Genomic DNA, 24,055 nt, shown 5'->3' with positions numbered 1-24,055 from the left:
GGTTTGGTACAACTCAACCCCATATTGTATTCGGGATTTAATTCAAAAGGAGACTCCCACTCCTACTTAATCTAATAAAGCTCAGTTCTTTTGCCTTCAAAAAAGAAAAATATTAAATTTTGTCTTTTTATAGTGTGAATTATAACATATATGATGTTAAGATATTAAAAAGGGAAACATAGAATGTGAATTGTAAAATGAGGAGTGTGAATTTCATTTCCCTTTAGTATTTGGTCATTCTTCAGTTTTCGTTTTAAATCTGATTTTACCCATGCAAAAAAAAAAAAAAAAAACAAGAAATAACCATTAAGCCAAAGAACCCATTATATATATATATACACACACACTATTATTAAGAGAAAAGAGCTTGCTCTCTAAAACTAAATTTTTTTACCAATTTAACCTTTATATATTAAAAAACTATAAAATATAATTAATCAATAAGGATAATATGGTAAATTGTAAAATAGAAAAAAAAAATTAAAAAAGCAGAAAATGTGGTGGTTGTACATGAAGTTTTTCCATTACCTTTAACTTCTCTCCACACACATAGTGAGTGGGTCATGCTAGTATATATAGGCTCGTTCTAGAGAGGACGTTTTTACTTTAAGAATTTGAGGATTTTTACTATTTTACACTGGTATATGGCATAATTCAATGATTCTAACCATTGATCCTTTAGATTCCTATGCAAGAAGTGTGCCTACAAAAAATCAACCAAATCCATAACCATTTAGTCATTCAAAATTGTGTAAACAAATGTAGTCCGTTCGATAAAATTAAAACGAACATTGTGCTCATCAAATGGTTAAATGTTTTTCGATTTGGCAAATTTTTTGTAGGATTCATATGTGTGTAGGTAACTAAAGAATGAGTGGTTATGATTATTAAAATACACCCTAAAAATAAAAACATCCTCACTTTAAGAGTTTAAGGACGTCCTCTCTCTCTCTCTCTATATATATATATATATATATATATTATATATATATATATATATATATATATATATATCCAAAACCCAGACCATGCAAACCCAATAAAAGGATTGAAATCTAAACAGTGGAGATGTAAATCCAATCATGAGATATGAGCAATTGGTTATCTAACCCATCGCCCTTAGTTGCTGAGTTGTTTATTAACCCAGAGCTGAACACTAAGGAGGAGCTGAGGGCATGAGGCAGCATCATCCAGCAGAAGTACATCACCTTAGACAAAATGGTGAATTTATACTTATAAGTGAATAGAACTTGCATTGTTTTGGCTAAACAAAGATTTTTAATTTTATCTTCTGCTTTTTTTCTTTCTTTTGCTGGAAGATAAGCATTAATCTCATGTCATGTATCTTGGAATAAGCAAGTAAATGTATACTAGAAGAAAATGAAAATGGTTGTTTCTTGTGTAACATTACCAATATTTCTTGTGTAACATTATCGATACAATTGGAATCTGAACTACCTGCTCCACTTTTCTTTCCCCTTAGTCTCAATGTGGACTGTAACATCTGTTCCCAATACTAGTTCCTTTTGAAGTCCAAAACCTTGCATCTCCCTTGATTATCCCTAGTCTACCGTTATCCGTAGGAATGGCGCCAAGGATTAAACAGAAAATTGACCCAAACCCATCTTTTAATCTTTCATAAGGGCCATATTTTCGCCATCATAAAAAACTAACCAAGTCTAGTAGTCATAATATAGTTTGGGGTGTTTGGCACCAAGATATAACTGTGTAGGGACATTGCATTTTAGACTCGATACAGCATCTTTCTGTGTCAAAATTAGTGAACTCGATACCCCATAGCAACTAATTTTTACATGAATTTTTTCTTCAAATAACTACATATAAATTTTATTGTAAGATTGAAAACAATAATTAGAAAATAAAAAAACGCATGAAATAAAAAATATTATTTGGCTCTCTTATTTTTTGTTGTGTTTATAGATTAAAAAAAGTATGTGTCTCAGAAAACAAAAAAGGAATTATTGAGCCAAAAATACCAAATAGAAACCAAAAAAGGGCCTAAAAATACAAAAACAGGGCCAAGGTGAATCGAACCTGGGTCGTCCAGACCAAGGGAAAAACGCTTGCCACTAGACTACACGCTTACTTTGTTGAGCGCTTAGAATGTTAATATATATATATAACATATAAGTTTTTAGATATTTTAAAATCGGACGATCGGAGGCCCCGCCGGAGCTTGGTGACCTGAAGATCTGTCCCTTTTTTCTTTTTTTTTTATAGATATTTTAAAATCGGTCGATCGGAGGCCCCGCCGGAGCTCTGTGGCCTGAAGAACTGTCCCTTTTTTTTTTTGAAATAACAATTGAAGAACTGTCCTTAATTAGCGGATGAATTAGTATTTGAGGAAACCTAACCCAGAATAATCTAAATTTGCACAAAAACGATCGAATGCCCAAAAAAATTGAGGTTAAAGCCACCACCAAAAGGTATTACGAATTGCGCATTGATAATTCTGGGTCCAAAATAATCCCACGAACAGAGCAAGCAAAAGCCATGGCCGCACTGCAGTCTTGAGATATTCCGACGACCCAAGAATGCTTTTCAATCTGTGGCCGTGGAGAGCGGCCAAAATAAGCATCACGGCTACCGGCGGCCAACCCACACACGTCAATAATCGCCATTTCCGGCTTGCTCTCGGAGGCATCGACTGGGGCGACATTGATGAAGATGAGATCATACCCAGAATGATGATTAATGCCAACAGTAGAAGAACAGGCAAAGACGACGGCGGAGACGTTGATTTATTAATGCTTCTTGTTTTGATTCCGGCCATATTTTTTAGAGAGAGAGAGAGAGAGAGTGAGTGGAAATCAAGAAACGATCTCTGAATGTTAACCGGGGCTTTCTGATTTGGAATGGTGGAGTCGTGGAGAAGAAATGCCCCTACTATTGGATCATATATATATATACACGGCGACGTTTTGTGTTTCCTTGTTCTCCAAGGGGTTGAAGTTTCTGACCGTTGGGAAACCTTTGGGCTTCAAATCCAAACCCAATTAGGAAAGATGAAAAAAATCCTTAATTGATAAGGAAAGTAGTGTTTCTATTTTTTTTTTTTTTTTTTTCTTTCTTTTTTTCTTTGGTCTTTGTTTTTTTTTTTTTTTCCCTACCTTATTAGTATGGATTCATATAATTTGATTTGGATTCTAGGCTCTTGTTAATTTGTTTGAGTGGAAATTAAGTCGGGAATGAAATTTTATTTCCACTTTTATTAGAGGCTAGGTCTTTTTTTTTTTTTTTTTTTTTTTGAAATATAGAGTTTAGGCTTAATTGCTTAAAGAGTGTGATAATGGTCCCTTCCAAACTTAATTTACTATGTATATTAAGTTGGTAATTTTCTTTTTATGGGAGAAATTCTTATATTTTTTCTGAACTGATGGTTCTGTACTTCTGTTCAAACCTCTTAATTTTATCTTCTGCTTTTTTTCTTTCTTTTGCTGGAAGATCAGCATTAATCTCAAGTAGGCCTGGCAATAGTGAAGTCACGGGCGGACTTAATGGGTTGGCGGTCTTAACGGGTTGAGCCCGATGGGTTTGCGGGTTACCAGTTGGAACCCGTTAAGACCGCTAAGGTTTTTTTTTTTTTTTTTTTAATTTTAATTTTAAAATTCTTTTCTAATCAATTACCCACTAAAACCCGTCAATACCTGTTAACAATAAATTGGCCATTGAAACCCGTTAAGACCCGCTAACATAAAAATTAATTTTTTTTTTTTTTTTTTACATTTTTAAAAACTTTTTTCACACCCATTATCTATTAAAACCCTTCTCAAAATAATAAAAAAATATTTTTATTTTTATTTTTTTTAAACCCTCTTCCAACCCATTACCCATTAAAACTATTTTTCATTGTTGATTTTCATTAAATCGAACTATCAAAAGTTAATACATATTGGGCTCACAATTCTATAAAAAAAAAACTTTTTTTTTTCTCTTCTAACCTGGCTCGATGGGTTCCGTCGTGCAGCCCGTTTCCGCCCGTTTACTAACGGGTTGTTAACGGGTTGGCAGCCCATTAACACGTTAAGTTATCGGGTGGAAATAAATGGGTTTTTAGCGGGTGATTAATGGGCGGTTAACGGGTCATGGGCTGAATTGTCAGGCCTACTCAAATCATGTATCTTGGAATAAGCAAGTAAATGTATACTAGAAGAAAATGATAATGGTTTTTTCTTGTGTAACATTACCAATATTTCTTGTGTAACATTACCAATACAATTGAAATCTGAACTACCTGCTCCACTTTTCTTTCCCCTTAATCTCAATGTGGACTGTATAACATCTTTTCCCAATACCAGTTTCTTTTGAAGTCCAAAACCTTGCATCTCCCTTGATTATCCCTAGTCTACCGTTATCCGTAGGAATAGAGCCAAGGATTAAACAGAAAATTTACCCAAACCCATCTTTTAATCTTTCATAAGGGCCATATTTTCACCATCATAACAAACTAACCAATAGTCTAGTAGTCATAATATAGTTTGGGGTGTTTGGCACCAAGATATAAGTGTGTAGGGACATCGCATTTTAGACTCGATACAGCATCTTTCTGTGTCAAAATTAGTGAACTAGTCAATGCTAGCAAGGGTTCTGACAACGACGTTTTATTCTCGCTACTCCTTTCCTCCTGCCTACCCATTTCTTCAAGCAGCGCATTTGCAGTGTCAATCCCTATTGATCATAAAAGAGTATGCTACAGATTAGCCATTGGAGGTTATATTTATAATTGGGAGACAGAGAGACATAACCTGCAACATAAATTTGACATATTTCCTTACCAGTAAGGTATGCACCATGAACATAGCCACTATATTTTTCGCTCGTGTGTTCTCCAGTGAAGAAGATGCAACCTACTGGGGCCTGATATAACAAAAAGACGAAAAGTCTGATGTCAATTCATAAAGATTTCACTAGAACGATACAAAAGTACCATTTGACATTTCCTCACTCAGGTTTATGACTCATGCCGGTTGCAACGTGCTAACGAAGCCAAAAGTTAATTTCTTAACCCTGTGAGCTCTAGAAGGTAAATATCTCATGTAAGACAGCTTTTGGAGAAATCATTTACAGTAAAACCTAAACCAGCTGGTTATACTATCTAATGCATCCTACGTAATGCCTCTATAGATGAAGGGAGCTAGCATCAAATATGGTGTTTGAAATGTCATGTAAGGATTTAAGCCATCATTCTTAAAGCGGCCAGAATCAGTGAAATGATTCTTGATATACACATGATGAACAGAAGTTCAGATAGGAGATGGCAAACCTTGATATCACGAACAACTTGATGATTAGAGATTATTGGGTAGTTGCTATAGCTGCCACGCTGGAACCTATTGTTCCACCAGCGGGGTACGAGTATATCAGTAGCTTCAGGAATGTTGGGTCCAAACATGTCCCTAAGAACCCCCATGGCTTCTTTCACCGTCTCCTCGTCAGTCTGAGCTTCCACACGCTTTGATTCCCCATTTGTCAATGTCACGACCAGGATATTGGACCCAGGATATGCATTTTCCATGTGCTGATGACAAAAAATGGAAAAAGGAAAAATTAGCAGCCAGCTTGAGGTTGGAGACAACAATACTCATCAAACAAAGATTAGAATATGCTGAATTTCTTCAATCACAGTATCTTATTTGTCGTAAAATAGTATAACATTAGAATCCATCTATATATTGGTGAAGTAAAGATTATTGTATGTGAAAGAGACACTGACATTACACAATGCCTCCAAAAAAATAAGCCATGTGCGATACTTTAAATATATGGATTATTTCCTAATAAAACAAAAATAATGATGTTTGAGATCTGATTATATTACAGATATTAAACAATTTAACAATAGAGAGATAGCGACTGAATTCAAAATGTAGCCATTATTGCCTGCTTTAACAAGTTGCCAGAACTATTTCTGAAATAGATAGAGATAGGGAAACTGAAATAGATAGAGATAGGGAAACGAAGATGCATGCATGAAAAAAAAATAATAATAATAATAATAATTTCAGAGACTCTAGATTGGTACACAAGTTTTATAACTCAACTATAAAATGACATAACCTGACTCTTAAAAAAATGCTTGACAAGTTTAAATGTTTCCTGTTTCAAAACAACTATAAAGGTCATCTAAAGAAAGAAAAAATAAAATAAAAAGGGAAATGGGCAAAATTCATATCTAACATGGGCAGGAAATGAGAAGATCCCTACATCACTATGAGGTAACGGAGAGACACCATGACTTGAATGTAGACCTGAAATTATTTATACTAAAACCAGGATAGGAAGCAGCCAGATTCCTCCCAACCAAAAGTAAACTGACAGTCTGGTCAGCTCAGCTAAGCCAAAAACAAGATTTTACATGTTGAAAGGTCGTGTCCAAGATTCTGTAGTTCAGCATTCCTAAACTTCTATTAATTTTTTAAGGTGAATGAATCACAACACTTCAAATGAACATTAGTTTAGTTAAACAAAATAATATTTGACAGGCTAGTAGCAAAATCTTTGCAGAAGGCAAAATACTGAATCTGTAAATCTTGCTGGCAGCAGCATGGAAAATTCACATATAAGTTAACTAGCAACAACAACGACAAGCATTTAATCCAACCTGCCAAAATGTGTAGTAGCCTCTCCGCTCATGGGCATAGATGAAGAACTCTTTCCCAGGACCACATGGCCAGAACTTATGAGGGAACTTGAGAAAGATCTTCGTATATACCATCACATCCAATTTCTCTATGGCCTCAGTTTTCCACCTCTGTTATTAATTAAATCATGATGTCAGCATTAAACGGAGGCAAAGTCCAACAAAATATTTAGAAGAGAGATTGAAAGAGATGCGATTTCAGTCACAGGCTCACAGCTACCCATCAAAATCAATCATGAGAACTATTTACCAGTTCTGTTAACTCAAAAGTTGATTCAAAAATCAAAAATCAAAAATCATATCCTTGTCACAGATGTATGTCTGCCTAAGCAGACCATACTACACATAACCGTAGGTCTTATGCTAGCAAGGAAGTATATACATTATGGTAGAATTAATGTCAAGTAATGCCAACACTAGCATACAGTCAAATTAATGATGAGTTAGATGCAATCTCAGGCAACCAAACTAAACAAAAGTTCCATACATACGTCTGAGAGTTTTGTATCAATAAACCATCGTCACTTTACTGTTTTCAAGTCAAAATGTCAACCAACTATGAAGGCACTAACTAATATAGTAAGGCAAACTCGGAAAGAGAGCAATCGAGCATTAACAATTTAGTTATCACACTGTTTTCAGTAGTCACTATATTCATATACTGATCTGCATCCAAGCATTCAATACCTACACCTACTGAACCACAAACCAGCAAGGTAACCTTATGGAGCCACTGGGTTAGAATTCTGTGGATCATGTACGATCCGTGGTATTGGCATATAAAAAACAAAAGATCAAATTCCCAAAATCAATCTTTCTCCTGCATTATCAAGTAGTGAACCTTATTTAATGAGCCCAGCTATCCATCAACTCTGACTTCTTCTAATAATATGCATTTAACATTATGGACCACACCTATATAAGTAAACAAGTAGCAAATAGCAACCTCCCATCTACAGGGACCCATATCCTAGGACCTAGCCTCCTCCTAGGTCCTAGCTAGACCTTCAGATTCCACTATATGCAGTTATGCACTATATATATGCACTGTATGAGCAAGATTCTCTCCCATTAGTAAAGGAAACATGTTTTAATCAAGGCTTAGGCCCGCACCGGTTCTGACTTTAAAAAAAAAGAGAAGAATAAGGAAAGAAAAATATGAGCTAGGGAATTTGCAGGTGACAGACCAAAATGGAGAACAGCAAAAACTTGCAAAAGATATGAAGACAAATAAGAGGAGAGTGACGTACAGGCAAGGGTGGACTGAAGGAAATGAGATTGCTTTGGAGGACTCCGATGCTAGCTGACAAAATCACGTAATTTGCTTGATAGACGCAACCATCCTCCGTCATTACGGTAACGCCGTCCCTCGAGTGCTTCAATTCCCGAACAACCTGCCCCAAATCAAGGATGCCAATGGACTCAGAAATCTTCATAAATGCTATGAACAGAAAAATATTTTACCATAAGATGTGAAGAGCCCAAGGCAACAACCCCATTACATCATCTACAGTCAAACTAAGAAATACTGTGCAATCTGAGCTTCAGATATGAAAAAGGACCAAAACTTCTATAATGCTCCAAAGCTATTCAAACTCTAAAGTCTAAACAGTAAACACCATAAACATTCGACTAGTCACTACTTGTGGAGTGTCTTGCATTGAAGGGCTTATATCTCTAGTCTCCAGAGTTGCAATATTATGTAGAACTATAAAACTCCCAGAAGAGAGATTTATTGAAGCAGGGTTTAGAATTAAACCCATTGAGGAGGTGACGACAACACCAATCCATTTATTGGAGAAAAGTAACAAGACTCGATTTGACATTTCAGCTCATCGATCGTTTTATTGTTCTTGGGTCATAAACTCATAATGGGCACTGTGTAGTGTAATGGAAACTGGGAATTTTGGGGCCTACTAATTTGTGAGTGCTAAAAGAGGCTACTAAAGGTCTCAAGGATCATGTGTCTTAATGGGTGTACGATTATTGTTACAGGGTCAGAATGTGTGGCACTGAATCAGGTTCAGCTACTCAAAGAAAGAAAGAATGAAAAAAAAAAAAAATTCGAATCTCAACTCAAAATGTGCTATGGAGATCAAAACAAACATGGAACGAATGCTGTTCAATCTTAATATAAGTAACAAGAAATGGATTGAATGCATTTAAGACGTTACTACCACTTTCCATTTTGCATTTTCTAAGCATTTATCCACCCAAACAAGTTTTCCAATACTTTCTCTCAATTTGCTACTGATATTGATGATGATATCCAATAATGCTGTAATTTTTTTTTATTATTATTTTTTTGTCATTCTTTGAGATAGAAAAAATACAAAAAGAAACAACAAATTTTTTAATTTTTGTGCTTGCGCAGATGAAGATAAATTTCTAGTATAAACAAAGGAGCAGTAAAAATACAAAAAAACGAGTTGACCCTCGAAGAAAGAAGCGGTTTGCAATTTAAATTATATAATCATGAAAGTTAAGGAGTTAATTATAAAAGAGCTATCAGAAACGTCATTATCTAACGGAAAATCAGATTTTGTCCTCAGAAAACTCCAAATCTGTCTCTGTTTTCATTCCCGATGATTGGGTAACCAAACAAGGGAAGAATCAAAGCTATAAAAAAAAATACTGGCCATGTAAAAAATAAAAAGTTTGATTGTTGTACGGTTGGTGGTACCGTGTACCTTATTGAGACTGAGACGACTGTCCAAGATTTTACCCTCAGAGGTAAAAAGAAAATCATCAGCCATTTTATATAGCAAATGCTCGTACCCTCTTTCATCTGCAACTAAAAATTCCTGTTCTCCGAAATCGTTATACGTTGCTATGGGTTCAACTTCTGCACCCAAATTACAAACGAATAAAACATTAACATAACAACAAAACAAAACTTCTACTATATATACGTTTAATACACACGCATGGTAGAAGTTTCGGAACAAAAAAAAATTCAAAATATAATAGCAAAGCATTGACGCAACTGAGCTAATCAAGATATTAAATGCATTTTGGATCATTAATCAAAAACTGACCTGCCATCTCGAAATCGTGTAGAGTGAAATCAATCGCCAGCTCTATCGGCGTTTTCTGCGTGCTGGAAAATCCGCACCTAAAATCCAAAAAAAGTAAAATTAAATAAGACCATAATTCATAAACATACAAATCAAACTCCAATCAGTTAAATTTCGCAGAAAAACCAGTGAAAGCGAGTACAGTTATACAAAATGAAAGCGATATCTAAGGAGACATACGAAGGCGGTTCGGGAACTTTGGAGACGTCGCCGCCGTAGCAAGCGTCAGCTTCCAGCTCCCTCAGCTTCTCCATGGCTGACTCCACCGCCTTCTTATAAGAGTCTGCTGCGAGTCCACTCGGGATTAGATTCCCGCTGCAGTACACAAACAAAACTCCGTCAGTTACAAAATCTTCACGCGCCGCGCATTTCAGAAACCAAATCCAAGTGAACGCTAATATACGCCGCCGGAGCCAAAAGTACGGAGAGAAATTGCTCAGCAAGTTTCAAATTTGGATATTAAAGTTCACCACCAGCGCACAGTAGCAAAAGCACTCTAAAGTGCGCCGGTATAACTGAAAGAGTGTTCATGCTGGAGTTAGTTTTGCGCCGGTAGAGCATTGAAGTTAGTGCACTGCGCACGCGGCGTACGTTAAGCTAAAACAGACACAAAATCACTAAAATGCTCCGGGATATGGCCGGACCTGCGATCGTAGATGTTGAAGCGAGCATTACTGTAATCGGAGAAGCAAGTCCGGAGGTTCGTTTTCTCGGCCAGCTCCCAAACCGGATTAAGCTGTTCTCCGCCGACTCCGACGATCCAACCGGCGCCGAGCTCCACCGACAAGCCTCCGAACTCTTGTTTCCTGATCCTACCGCCGATGCGGTCCGAAGCTTCGAGAATCACCACGTCCTCTACGCCTTTCTCGATCAACAGCTTCGCCGCCGATAGGCCTTAGTTAAACAAAAACAAAATTAATTAATCAGCCAGAAATTAAAGAATAATGAAATTGAACTCGATCAAATTAACGGCGCCGATTGACGTGATCGAACAGAGGTTTCGGCTCTCACCGGAGACTCCTGCGCCGATTATGATCACGGAGGAGCGACGAGAAGAGTCCATGAGAAAGAGAGAGATAGAGAGGGGGGGTGTGCTTATTGTGTGAGGAGAAATAGCGGGAGTCGGTTTATATAGTTGTTATACAGAGAAGAAAAGGGAAGAAAGATTTTGAGTTGTACACAATTTTTTTTTTTTTTTTTTTGCTTTTATGTGTGTCTCTAATTGACCGGAGTTGACGCGTCGACGTGGTAAAATCTGGAGTGCTGATCCGACCGCCCTTTTACGGTCGATCTCTAATGAGATAATCACAGGAGTTGTGTGTGGGGAAAATGGCGAAAGAGTTGAATGCTTAGTTGCTTCTCTTTACAAATTAAAAGTTTGTTTCCATTCTCTTCCTAATTACGTCAACAATCTTTCTTACAAAAGTTATGTTCTTTTTATTAACAGTGAGATGCGGAGCATGTGTCAAGTAGTAATACAAATAATTTTTTGTCAATGCCTAATCTATGTTATTACTAAGGGGAGTTTGTTAGTTAAAATTAAAATTATTTATGTTAAAAATCCTAAAAGTTTAAACAAATTTTGAGAATTAATTAATCATATACAAATTATATTTTTATTAAAAAAATTAACAAAAAAAAAATCTCACTCACTTTTCTCTTCCACTAACTTCCCTTTGCAATAACTGTTTATTTTTTCATTATCTTTTTTTTTAAAAATTTTTGAAGAAAAAAAAAATTACTTACACTTGAAGACTAGTGATATTAAGTCTATTCCTCATAGAGCATCATGGTATCTTCTTATAATCACATGAGTTGAATAAATATTTAACGAAGATCCAACCCCTTATTTGCATTGAAAATACTTTTTTTTTTTTTAGCATAGGATGTCAATTAATTTATTTATGGAGTTTTTATCACCAATGGTGTTTAAACTTTTTTGTACCGAACAGAATGATACCCAACTTTCAAAAATGATCAAAATAATACCTAAACTTTTAAAAACAAATCAACTTGATACCTCGGCTTATTTTCCGTCACTTTTCTGTTAATTGATCACGTGCGGTGCATGTGAAGTGTTTTTTGGGGTTATAATAGTATTTTCACACAAAAACTAACTTTTAATTATTTTTTATTTTATTCTTTTGATTCTCTTCTTCTTCTTCTTCTATCATCTACCTCTCTCTCTCTCTCTCTCTCTCTCCCTTCCCATTTTTCTTTATTTTTTCAGAAGGTGGGAAACATCCCAACCTTATTTGTTTCTAAGATGGTGGAATTGAAATTGAATGGAAGATTTTAATTCTATAGAAGAAGAAGATTGGGTTATAGATGTTTGATGACCCTTCTGACCACAAATCACTTCAATTTATGGGTTTGATTTTGCATCTGTGCATCTCTATATTTAGTTTCAGATTCCAATTTTACAAAAATTTTAAATTCAAGTTACAATTTTGTGGTGTCATCGGCAACGGTGAGACCATTGTATTCTCACACAGTTCTATTGCTTAATAACCATTGATCCAATTACTTTTACATAAATAAGAAAAAAAAACTTGGGTTATAGATGCAATATGCAGAAGGAAGATGATTGAACTAAAGTAGCGCAATCACAAATAAAGAAGATTTAAGCTTGGATAGTATATAGATTCAAAATTAGCTAAAATAAAGAGCACTAATGTAGACGTATTTTTAAGGTGGCTACTGGCTAGTCAAAATAACTTTGTAGCTACTTTGACAAAAATTTGATTAAAAAATGGTTAGCATTGTTAAAAATGCTCTTTGTGTATTTCTCATCTTCAATAAAAAAAATTCTATAGAAAAGTTTATATATAAAAACTTCCTAGTTTTGCCAATTAATAATAGTACCTTGCACCAAAAATAGAAATAATAATAGGTACTAAACTTATTACCATTTATATAGTTAAATTTACTTTTACTTCTCAGCCCACCTGGCCAGCTTGTAAATTCTACTTTTACCCTGCATACCGATCATATATTGTCTTTAACAAAAGGAAATTAAGGGTCGGAAGGGATATCATTTTGATTCAGCGGTGGCATCACTCTGTTTTGTCACCTACGAGAGGGGAATGAGAAGTGGCCACATGCCCACGACAAAGCTAATACATTCTCAATCTTATCTCCACTTATTTAGAATTTTCCATTACCATTTGAAATCTGATTAATCTCAGTCATGTTGTTCTATATCAAGGACAATCTAGCAGGTAAGCACAAAGGTCACAAGTCTCATGATCCTTCAAAACAAACCGTGTAGGTAATCGATCTCTTACCAACAATCCATGAAAACTTGTCCAGGTTCAAGACAAAAGGTTTCACGTTCAGGTTCAAGATAAAAGATCACTGACATTATTATAAGAGTTTTTATCACCAACGGTGTCTAAACGTTTTTGCATCCGACGGAATGATACCAAACTTTCAAAAGTGATCAAAATAATATTTAAATTTTTAAAAACAAATCAACTTGATACCTCTGTTTATTTTTCATCACTTTTCTATTAAAATTGATCACGTGCGGTGCATGTGAGGTGTTTTTTGGGGTTATAATAGTATTTTCACACAAAAATAATTTTTAATTTATTTTATTTTATTTTGTTGATTCTCTTATTCTTCTTGTATCGTCTATACCCCCTCCCCCCAAACACCCCCTCTTCTTTATCTTTTCAAAAGGTGGGAAATATCCCAATCTTATTAGTTTCTAAGATGGTGGAATTGAAATTGAATGGAATATTTTAATTCTATAGAAGAAGAAGATTGGGTTATAGATGTTTGATGACCCTTCTGACCACAAATCACTTCAATTTATGGGTTTTATTTTGCATATGTGCATCTCTGTATTCAATTTCAGATTCCAATTCTGCAAAAAATTTCTATTCGAATTACAATTTTGTGGTGTCATCGGCAGTGGCGAGACCATTATGTTTTCACACAGTTCTATTGCTTAATAACTATTGATCCAACTACTTTTACATAAACAAGAAAAAAGCTTGGGTTATAGATGCAATATGCAGAAGGAAGATGATTGAACTAAAGTCGCGCAATCACAAGTAAAGAAGAATTAAGCTTGCATAGTTTGGTTATAGATGACTCGATGCAATATGCAGATTGCAGAAGAATGAGGAAGAACGAGAATAGAAAAAGAGAAAGAAAGAAAAATTAGAGGATATAATATGACATTCCAACTAAATATTTAGTGAAAGGTTGTATATACCCTTAATTTTGACGGAGACGTGACAGAAAATGGACAGATGTATGAAATTGATCAATTTTTTTTTATAAGTCTAAGTACCTTTTTGATCACTTTTGAAAGTAGGGTATGAAATTGATCAATTTTTATAGGTCTAGGTACTTTTTTTTTTATCACTTTTGAAAGTTGAGTATCATTCTGTTTGGTGCAAGAAAGTTTTCACCTTAGTGGTGATAAAAATCCTTTATTTATCAGGATCAAAATAAGACCTACTCACTCACATATTTGAAGCACGATAAAATGACTCTCCCTAATGAGTCTTACATTCGACTACGGCTCATAACAATATTGTTTTAAAACATAATACCTAGATCTTGGGATATATGACCTATGTCGGCTTAAAATCTTATCAAGGTTTTAAGTTAGGACTACGATGCCCTATTTATCATTCTTCTTAATTGTAGGAATATGAGTGCATGACTGAATGACACAACTCAAAAAATTTCCTTTGATACCACAAAATAAAACACTGTCAACCCATGCCAAACCTACAAAAATAAATATAAATAAAAGTGGGAAGAAAAATTTGTTGTTGAACATTAATGGAAGCAACCGGTGTTTTTTTTCTTTCTCATTTCTCTTTTGAAGTCATCAACACAATAAACGTTTTCTCTTTTTCTTCCTTTCAAATGCAGCATTTGGAATTATTTTTAGGAACTTCATGTTTCCTAAGCAAGCCAAGAGAGCATAACGCCATAGCAGCAAATGTAAGACGCATGTGACCTTGCGTATATGGCGTTGGCCAAAGACCCTTGAAAGGCATTGCTTCATCTAAACGGTGGTGGCGTGGTGTTTTGATCTATGAAGAACAGTCACCAATATGGAAATGGCGGCACTACACTGCAATAAGGTAAATTTCACAATATTAGAATAGAACATTAAATAAGCTTTTTTTTTTGAATGAGTGTGCATGCGATTTGTATTGAAGAAGAGTCTTATTGATAACTAACATTATCAATCTTTTCTATCTCATTCAGTCTAAAAATAAGTAATGAAATCGTGAAGCATAATATACGCCAGGCTGGCCGTAATCCAACGTGAAGAGGTACACACTTTTACTAACAAAATTGTCACCACTAAAAGCGGTTCATAAAAAAATAAAACAAAAAGAGACAAACATATATGGACGATAGAACCATTCCATAACCAAAAAAATAGAAAAAGAGACACACTTATGTCGAGTTGTCAACTTGTTCGTTGCTGAAAGCCTACCATAAAGAAAATAAAATGATTAAAAGCGACACACATATCCAGACGAATGTTTGTCTCATAAAAAATAAAACAAAATCGGACACACCTTTACAAACATATTGTACGTTGGTAAAAATCTAGTATAAGAAAAAAAAATGATGCACGTAGCTTTACCAACAAATCATTCGTTATAAAGACACTCCCATAAATAAAAGGGACAGACTCTCGCTATATAGAGTACAATACTTCGCCACTTTGCCCAGCAGCACGGCACTTACATTGCTTTTGAAAACCACGCTTTCACGGTTTCTGCTGCTCTCATTTCACTCACTGCTAAAAGCAAAAATTGATATATGAAAGACATGAAGAGAAATATAAGAAGCTCTAGTTTTAATTCCAAATTCTTCAATCCTCTTCTCTTCTTTATTAGTTAATACTAAAGTTTGAAGTTTCTTCATGGATAATCTATTTTATATGTATCTTATGAATTTGATTTTTATTATTAGGTTTTACATAATTTAGTGATGTATGGTTCTCAATTGCAGAAAAATGCTTTTGATAGAATTACATTTATCCACTGTGCTATCACTGCTAAGAATCTTTGTTTTAGTTTCATTTAATAAGTATTTTTTTTATATCAATTAATTAAAACAAATAGTTCAATGTCGTAAAGGTTTCGACGGTCGTGGATTTACTTCATTTTAAGTCCTCACATTCTTATTAGATACGAAATTTGTTGGAGTGAAATTTACTATACTAGAGTTTTTATTATTATTACAAAAATTTCACTCTAACAAATAATAAAAACTCTGGTATGGTAAATACTCTAATACTTTTTTTAAATGGTTATGCTGATTTGATTTATGAGTCTCCTATCAGAAACTATGAGGAGCACGTGAGCAACACTAATATAATCTTCTCTCATTGCAAATTGGAAAGGTGTTCCTCTTGTTCAAATTAACTTTTTCAAGGAACAAGTTCCTTTGGACTCTGACCGGAATTTGGAATTTGGAATTTGATGCTATATATGGGTACCTGTGGTCCTAAAGGTAAACAAATACCAAAGAGAAAAGAACAATATTGTCATATTTATTACACAATATGGGGATATTTCAGTATTGGTGCATACCAAATATGCTCGAATACGACACATAAATAGATCAGTTTGGTTGGGGAGGGTTTTCAAAAAAAAAAAAAAAGTTTGGTTGGGGAGGGAGAGAGGTTAGGTCACAAGGTTTAACGGAGGAGGAAGAAAAATTGCTGCATACAGTTAATTAATGGTTCAAAGCAACATTCCAACTTGGCCATCTAGAAACTTTCGAGTGCGATTGGAACAAATTTTTCTTTGGTTGGAATTACCAGTTTTAGAGAAGAAAATGTAGTTGTTCCACATTGAAGGAATGAATTAACTTTTGGTTTACAACCGGCACTGAAAATCTGAGTCTTTGCCAGTTGAGGTTCTGGAAATGGAAAATATATATGGATGATGTTTGGTTCAAAAAGTAAAGATTACGATGTAAAGTATTTTGTTTTAGTGTTGATCGAACTCCGATGGTAACGTAATAACGACCCATGTATGAAGGTGTCAACTAAGGATGACAAAAATCCCCATCGGGTATTCAACCCTAACGGGGAGAAATTCAGGGGAAATCGGGTAACAGGGATGAGGATCCTCAGTATTCGAATTATGAAATCGAGTACGGGGCGGGGATGATATTTTGATCCTCATACCCATACCCACCTAATAAGAATTATCTGAAATATATATATATATATATATTATTTATCATACATATATTTTTGATATTATTATGTAAAAGATCTTTATCAACATGTCAATTTCCTTGATTGAAATAAGAAATTTATTTTATTTTGATGTTTGATTTTAACTTCATATTTTACAATATATCCATAATTATTTGTATAAATTTTTATATAATAAATTAGTAATATTGTTAACCAGGGATTGGGGCGGGTATGGGAACGTAATCCCCAATGGAGACGGGGACATGGAATCTCTATTATCTTATTACGGGGATTGGGGCGGGTAAGGGGATGGAGAATGAAGTTAGGTATGAGGATGGTGATTTAATCCCCTTACCCTACCCTCCCCATTACCATCCCTAGTGTCAACAGGTGGGAGGTTTTATTCCAAAATGCTTGGTGCTATTAAGAATAATTGAACAACTTATATTTCTCAAGCTTTTGTGTCTTCTTTCAAATACCGGTCTTTATCTTTTCTGCATTTTTAGTTATATCGAGACACACAACTCCAACAAGGTAGCTCGAGAGCAGAGAAATTGAAATTCATCGTAATTCCTTTTAATAATAAAAAAATGAATGAATTGAAACCACACATCAAGCTCATCAATGTGCATGATTGTAACGAAAACAATAAGAACATAATACTTTTGTCCCTTTTGTCCCAACCTTGGGAACCCAAACACCACAGGAAAACGATCTTCCTAGCCCAGATGGGATCATGGGAAGGAGCCGGTGTCCACAAAAGGACAATCAGATCTCGTCAATCTAGCTACTGTTGAACAACAATGGGGTGGCTGCTACGGCAAACTCTTCCATAGACTTTCCAGATAATAGATTCAGGCTGGTTTTAGTCCCAGAACCTGTAGTTGGTGGTGCCCCGAGGAGGATCTTCACTCCTCTGTCGACCCATAAAGGAACTGCGTCGACATAGCTGAGACCTTGATCAGGTGGTACGTGGAGCCCCGAGTAGGATCTTCACTCCTCTGCGGACCCATAAAGGAACTGCGTCGACATAGCTGAGACCTTGCGCTATTCGGTACGAAAGAGGTCAGGACCTTCATGGCGATGATCAGTGCTGAGATTGTGTTGCATGGAACTGCATGTGAAGCACCAACCATGGGTGGAACTGTAATATTTCTTTACGTGGATCATGATATGCTCGAATATACATCATGTAATTGGATATGTTTGATTTTAATTTTACCCTCGTTGTATAAATTTATAAGTAGTTAAATAAAAGAAATGATGAATTACATTCATAAAACTTTCATTTGGAATACATGCATAGCTAAAGTTAAACCAGACTCCGATCCTGACCCTAACAAACGTTCACATCATATCTCAAAATTCCCAATGATTAGCTCACATGCACTTGATTTTGTACCATATTAAGTGACTGCATGCTTTTTCTTTCTCAGTCTTTGGCCAAGATTGATTTTCCATATGAACATGCATAGCTAAAGTTAAACCAAACTCCGATCCTGACCCTAATGAACGTTCACATCATATCTCAATATTTCCAATGATGAGCTCACATGCACTTGATTTTGTACCATATTATTAAGTGACTGCCTGCATTTTCTTTCTCTGTCTTTGGCTAAGATTGACTTTCCATATGAATAGATAGATATTCCCTGCTCCATCTTTCCGTGTTGAGTTAGGAACAAAGATATATAATGAGAAGCGCATTGATCCTTATATCCTGATAATGCTTGACAATATGAACTTATTATTGTTTCCCACTAATTAATATAAAGTCCCTTTGATGGGTCATCAAATTTCAAAATTATGGAATTTCTATTGATGTATGCACCTCGATCCCCTCTTAAGAATGTGCATGGTGGATATGCTGTGTCTTAAGATATCACTATTATACGCAATCGCTTTAATAATACAATATATATCATTCTTCGTCATCAATTCTAAGTATTTTACTATTTTTAGAGCATACGAGCATTTTTAGTTGGATTACATTTTCCGGCTCAATATTTACGTTATGTTGTAGTAATTATTTGATTGTCTAGTAACAATAGGGTATGATATTATTTGATAAGAGAATGTGATACCTTTAGCGTTACGTACACTTTCAAAAATGCCACTACTGAAGAAGCATCTCCTAGAGGCGGTCCTATATGAGACTAGAGGCGGTCCTATATGAGACTAGAGGCGGCAAAAGAGTTCACATCTCTTCCTAATAGCAAGTTGTTTTCATCATTGCCCACAAAGAATTGTGATTTTCGCTTCACATGTATTCAGATGAGTTTCATTCAGCTCCGAAAGTGCAGCTTCCCATATGCCACTTTACCAAACAATTACTTCAACTGAAACCGACCACCTAGTTCTAGTCACTTGAATTTTGAACAAACAGTTGGGGTCGTAAACCCATTGGTCAGAACTTCAAGGGGTTGCTTTCCTATGTGCAATGATGTTACTCATTGGTCCTTTTGAAAAAAACTCTCAAATTATATGATTATACTGTCACAACCTCCACTAGAAGCTTCTTGCTAAAGGCTTGGGGGTCAATTTTGATCTCAGTTTGTTGCAATCTCTTTGGAAATTCTGAGTTCCGACTTGAGTAAGTCTTTTCGTGGATTGCTCAATGATGCCCTATAAGACCCTTTGCTCCAAACCATTGATACACATGCTTTCAATAATTCCATTCACACGTGTTTGAATCTCAATTTGGCCCAAGTGTAGCCCGGCCTTCTGATTAACAAGGCGGGTGAAGACTAAAGAAAGTACTCGGGCGGGCAAAACCCGAAAGACATAAACGAAGGATTTTCGATTGTGTCTTGACTAATGTATGTTGGGATCATATCTTATGGATTCTTTGCCGGTCATACTTAGGGCATCTCCAACAGAGTAGTTAAATTCAAATTGTAGCTATATTTATATATTTTTGAAGTAAAATTCAACTCCAACAGACTAGTTATAGCTAAGTTAAATTTAGTTTTAACTAAATTGACTAGCTATATTTAGCTAGAGAATCATGCATAATTAAAGCAAAAATTATATTTATCTCTCCTCTTGTGGACAATTTATGATTCGATAAAATATAGTATATTATTTATAAATAGCTACTACTCCTAGAGCAACATTGTTAAATCAATAGCTATATTTCACAATTTTAGCTAAATTTAACTAAAAAATAATTCCTACCGTTGGAGATTCTCTTAGCTACATTTGAGTTTTGTCGCCAAGTAAAGAAACCCTAAAACTATCCATGTCCCAAAGTTCTTGCATCTAAGACACCTTGAACATGCGCCCATGAATAACGTTTCTTTCCCACCACAACACTTGTTAACGTGGGTCATATTCAAGGCGCAATACCTCATCAACACAACAAACATTGCCAAGTCCTCAACCACAAATTGACATGCCCATGCATACAACAGAAAAACTCGTATAGGCCCCTTGTGAAGTTTATATGCGTCAAGTCATCCTACCACAACACTTGTTATGGGATGACTTAACGCATAAACTTAGAAGCGTACGAATCTTGTCAAGTGAGAGAAGTATTTTAAACTTTACGTAGTACCCAAATAATTAACGGTGGACCAACCCTAGATAATTGATGCTAGAGAAACTAAAAGCATGCAAGAGAAATGCAGAAATAAATATGCACAAACTAGGGACCAACACTAGAACGAACACGGCCTAGGTCCTGAATCAAGATTTATCTATTTTCTAGTCATTTGGATAGTAATAGATAAAAAATTTAACACATTTAAGGGTTCTATTGTCCGTTCCTCGACCATACGCTAAAAAGATGATATATAGTTAGCCTCTTCACTGTCTTCGCCTTCGTCCTCAGCGTATGTGATGCTTTCATCTAGCTAATAATATGGATCAAAAGGAACTGAGGACTGTCGTATGTCTATCCCTACCCTTGGGAGGTACCTAGGTCCCATTTTCAATGCGTTTTGTTTGTGTTCAATCTCTCTTAGCAAAGTCTCATAGCTGGCAACCTCCTTGATCAAATTGCCAATAGATGAGAGTTCCTTTCCATGGAGTTTTTCTTGAAACTTTAAATTCGACCCCTTAGGGCCAACTTGACTGCCTGCTTTTTTGTGATTGAATCACTGCACTTTCCATACTAGAGCTTGAACGTTTGATATAAAGGCTAAACCACCTTCGAAGGCTGTTAGTACAATTTTTCCAGCACTCCTAAGTCTACCTCAGGTTCCATCTTGTTGTTGTGCTCCCTTAAGACCTGCTCCATCTTCATCCAAGTCTTGATTGACCTAGGCCTCAGCAATGAATACTAAGTGAAGGCACATCCTGTTAGTGAAGTGCTAAAAAACGTGAATTTCATATTTAGATCTGACTCATGATCCCCACAATGTTTAGTAAACCTAGTAATATGTGTGGTGGCATTTTCCTTAATGTCTTTGCTTGAAAACAAGTGGAAGTTGATGGTTTTATAGTTCTTCAGATAAGGTTTAGTTGCAATGTCTTCAGGGAGAGCAATGCGTAAGCCTCTTGTTTCTTGTCGCTTTTCTTTAATAACTTTTTCAAAACTCTACCCATCTCCTTTGAGTTCATTAGGATGGATTTCTTTTTCTTGCCTTTCTTCGATAAGACACTAGAGTCATCGTCACTATCACTGTCCTAGATACTATTGCTGTCGGAGTCGCTGTTGGAAGATGAAGAGCTTTCGCTCTCTTCTTTCTTGGCTTTCTTTTCATTTTCTTATTTTCTTCTTTTCATCATTTTATGTTTGATCTTTTTCTCCTTCAGCTTACATCAAGCCTATCAGCGTCAGCTAAGATCTCGTCTAGTTTCTTCGGTGAAATGTCATCTTTAAGGGCTTGCTCCCTTAAATAAAGATTATTTTTCTTGGCCTTCACCATTAGCGATTTCTAGAACTAGTAAGGACCCTCATCTACCTTGTTAAGCAGCACCTTGTGGACCAACTCTAAGATGAATTGCTGGCTCTTTCGCAGTTCTTGGAGGCTCTCACATCCTTTGCTCATTAGCTTATTCTGACCTCTTCATCTACTTAGCGTTAGCTAGCTCCAATCTCTTTAGCTACTCCATGCTGTCTCCTTTCGACTACTTTAGAGAATTGAGAAAAGTCTTTATGACCTTTGTGTTCTGGGGTTCGCTGTCGTTATTATTATCTACCATCTTTTCCTTCAGCTCAGGAAAATGGGTTTGATGATGGTGATGTCACCGACTTCTTTCTTTTCCCATGTTAACTAGGAGAGGCCTTCCACACGTGTCCCACTGGGCATGCCAAATTATTTGACGTGCCTTTGACAGGTAGTAAATTGTCTATTTTGTCAGTATCGGGATACCTCCACCTAAAGAATCACGGATTGAGTACCTTCCATCCTGAGACCTGTCAAGATAAAGAGATAGGTTAGGGGTAGACCGGGGGTTGCCAACCTATAAACCTCTGATGCCTAAGTCAGTATCAATGTAAGATAAAGGCGGAGTAACAGTATGGAGAAGGTATATTTTTGACATACATTGATTTAGAAGTATCTGCTACTATGTATAGAAAATATTGAGGGTCACACCCATGAGGCTTCGATGTGGAAGGATGTACCGTCCTCATTCATGATCTAGAGTTCTTGTAGCCTACTTGAGAGTTGTTCTGCATCCATGTCTTGCCGGCTACTGGAGCTGGCTCCGATCGACATGGATGTCGGCGACTTGTCTAGCTCCTTTGTGAGGGGGGCTTTGGCGTGTCTCCAACAGCTTAGAAGGGCGATCTCTGATGGCTTTTTACCATGTACTTCTGGTGTTTGCGCTCAGTATGTGTGTGGTATCAACATTTTCCTTTTTGCCGTGATGTTGACTGTTTTGACTGCTTCTACAAGCGTGCCAACATCTTTTGGTGTAATTTTGTAGGAATTTGTTGCTACCTTGCACTTTCTTCTTTGTGTGACTGGTAGCCTAAATTCGGATAAACTTCAGGTGAAGTTCTTTTGGTTACCTTGAGGAAGGACTTTTTACTCCTTCAACAAGCCTGAAACTCATCAAAGGCCACATGAGCTCTAACTAACTATTGACACCAAGTAGTTAATAACAAATCAATACTAAACTAGGGTTGAGTTATCAATAGGATGAGGTTGATGAACTTTGACCCAAGTTTATGGGAGATTAATTCTAAATCTAGCTGGGAACTATACCTAAGCTCAAGGGAAGCTGATGTCCAAGCTTATGGAAGAACTATGCCAAAGTCCTAGGTTTCAAACTTTATCTCAAGTTTATAGGTAGGATTAGATTCCGAGAGAGATTTGATAGCATTACGCTGACATATGTTAATTGTATACATGTTTTTTTAGATTTCACCCTAGCCTCTATACATATAAGCTATTTTCTTAACTTCCAAGCAAATTCAGCTAAACATACACATGCTCTTTTTTGGGCCACATGTATTGGCCTTCTAATACCCAAAATACTCTCAGTCATGGATTTGTACAATTCAGCTCAAATGAGTATAAATATCATGAGAGGTATGGAAGAATGTATGATAATCTAAACCCTGACATACTTGATAGACTCCTTGAGAAAACACTCACTTGACCATCAGAGTACCTTGTTAGGTAACCCCACACTTTGGATCCAATCGTTTTGTATCACTCTTTGACTCTAATTAAAGGTATTGTCGATAGGATCTCCATCGCAGATATTTCCTTCACCAACATCGTAGTGTACATTCACTACTTCATCAACACAAAACTCCACTGCCAAGCGTCGTTGTGAGCCACTAAATAAAGATTCTATTAGAGTGAGGATTCAGTTACAACTGTTTCTCAACCTAGAAATTAATGCTACAACACGTGTCTCCTAACTTTTATGACTATATAAATACGAATTGCAGTAGAACTCATTTCACATTTTTGCTTACAACTTTCTCATCAAGAATCAATTGCTTAGTTACATTTAGATTCTCTCATTCTTCTTCTTCTTCTATTCTCTCATTCTTTTTCTTCTTCTTCTTCTTCTTCTTATTATGCTTAGATTCTCTCATTATTATTCTTTTCTTCTTCTACTTGATCAACAAATGATAGAAATGAAACTTCCACCTAATGAGACAGAGGTGGATATAACGAGCATTTATAATAGTTCTGATCGATGAATGAAGAT

The 24,055-nt window shown here is 35.8% G+C and overlaps 1 protein-coding gene across 3 annotated transcripts; it reads right to left on the bottom strand.

Moving 5' to 3' along the window:
* Positions 1 to 4,461: 4,461 nt before the first annotated feature.
* On the bottom strand, positions 4,462 to 10,849 carry LOC112177639 (polyamine oxidase 1). Of its 3 annotated transcripts, none has more exons than XM_024315914.2 (10): positions 10,750 to 10,849; positions 10,383 to 10,632; positions 9,919 to 10,053; positions 9,700 to 9,776; positions 9,352 to 9,506; positions 7,912 to 8,055; positions 6,623 to 6,772; positions 5,285 to 5,539; positions 4,797 to 4,878; positions 4,462 to 4,689 (listed from the first exon to the last, which is right to left on the bottom strand). In XM_024315914.2, exons 1-10 carry the CDS (start codon positions 10,799 to 10,801, stop codon positions 4,481 to 4,483), a joined length of 1,509 nt encoding a protein of 502 aa, XP_024171682.1. In that variant the 5' UTR covers positions 10,802 to 10,849; the 3' UTR covers positions 4,462 to 4,480. The 3 variants fall into 3 exon arrangements, with proteins under 3 accessions (XP_024171682.1, XP_024171691.1, XP_040370593.1); XM_040514659.1 differs by having other exon boundaries at positions 4,602 to 4,711; XM_024315923.2 differs by lacking the exon at positions 6,623 to 6,772.
* Positions 10,850 to 24,055: the final 13,206 nt, after the last annotated feature.

Source organism: Rosa chinensis, chromosome 1 (assembly GCF_002994745.2).
Source record: "Rosa chinensis cultivar Old Blush chromosome 1, RchiOBHm-V2, whole genome shotgun sequence".
Lineage (NCBI taxonomy): Eukaryota > Viridiplantae > Streptophyta > Magnoliopsida > Rosales > Rosaceae > Rosa > Rosa chinensis.
Note: the sequence above shows the minus strand (reverse complement) of the source record. Positions and strands in the feature narration are given on the sequence as shown.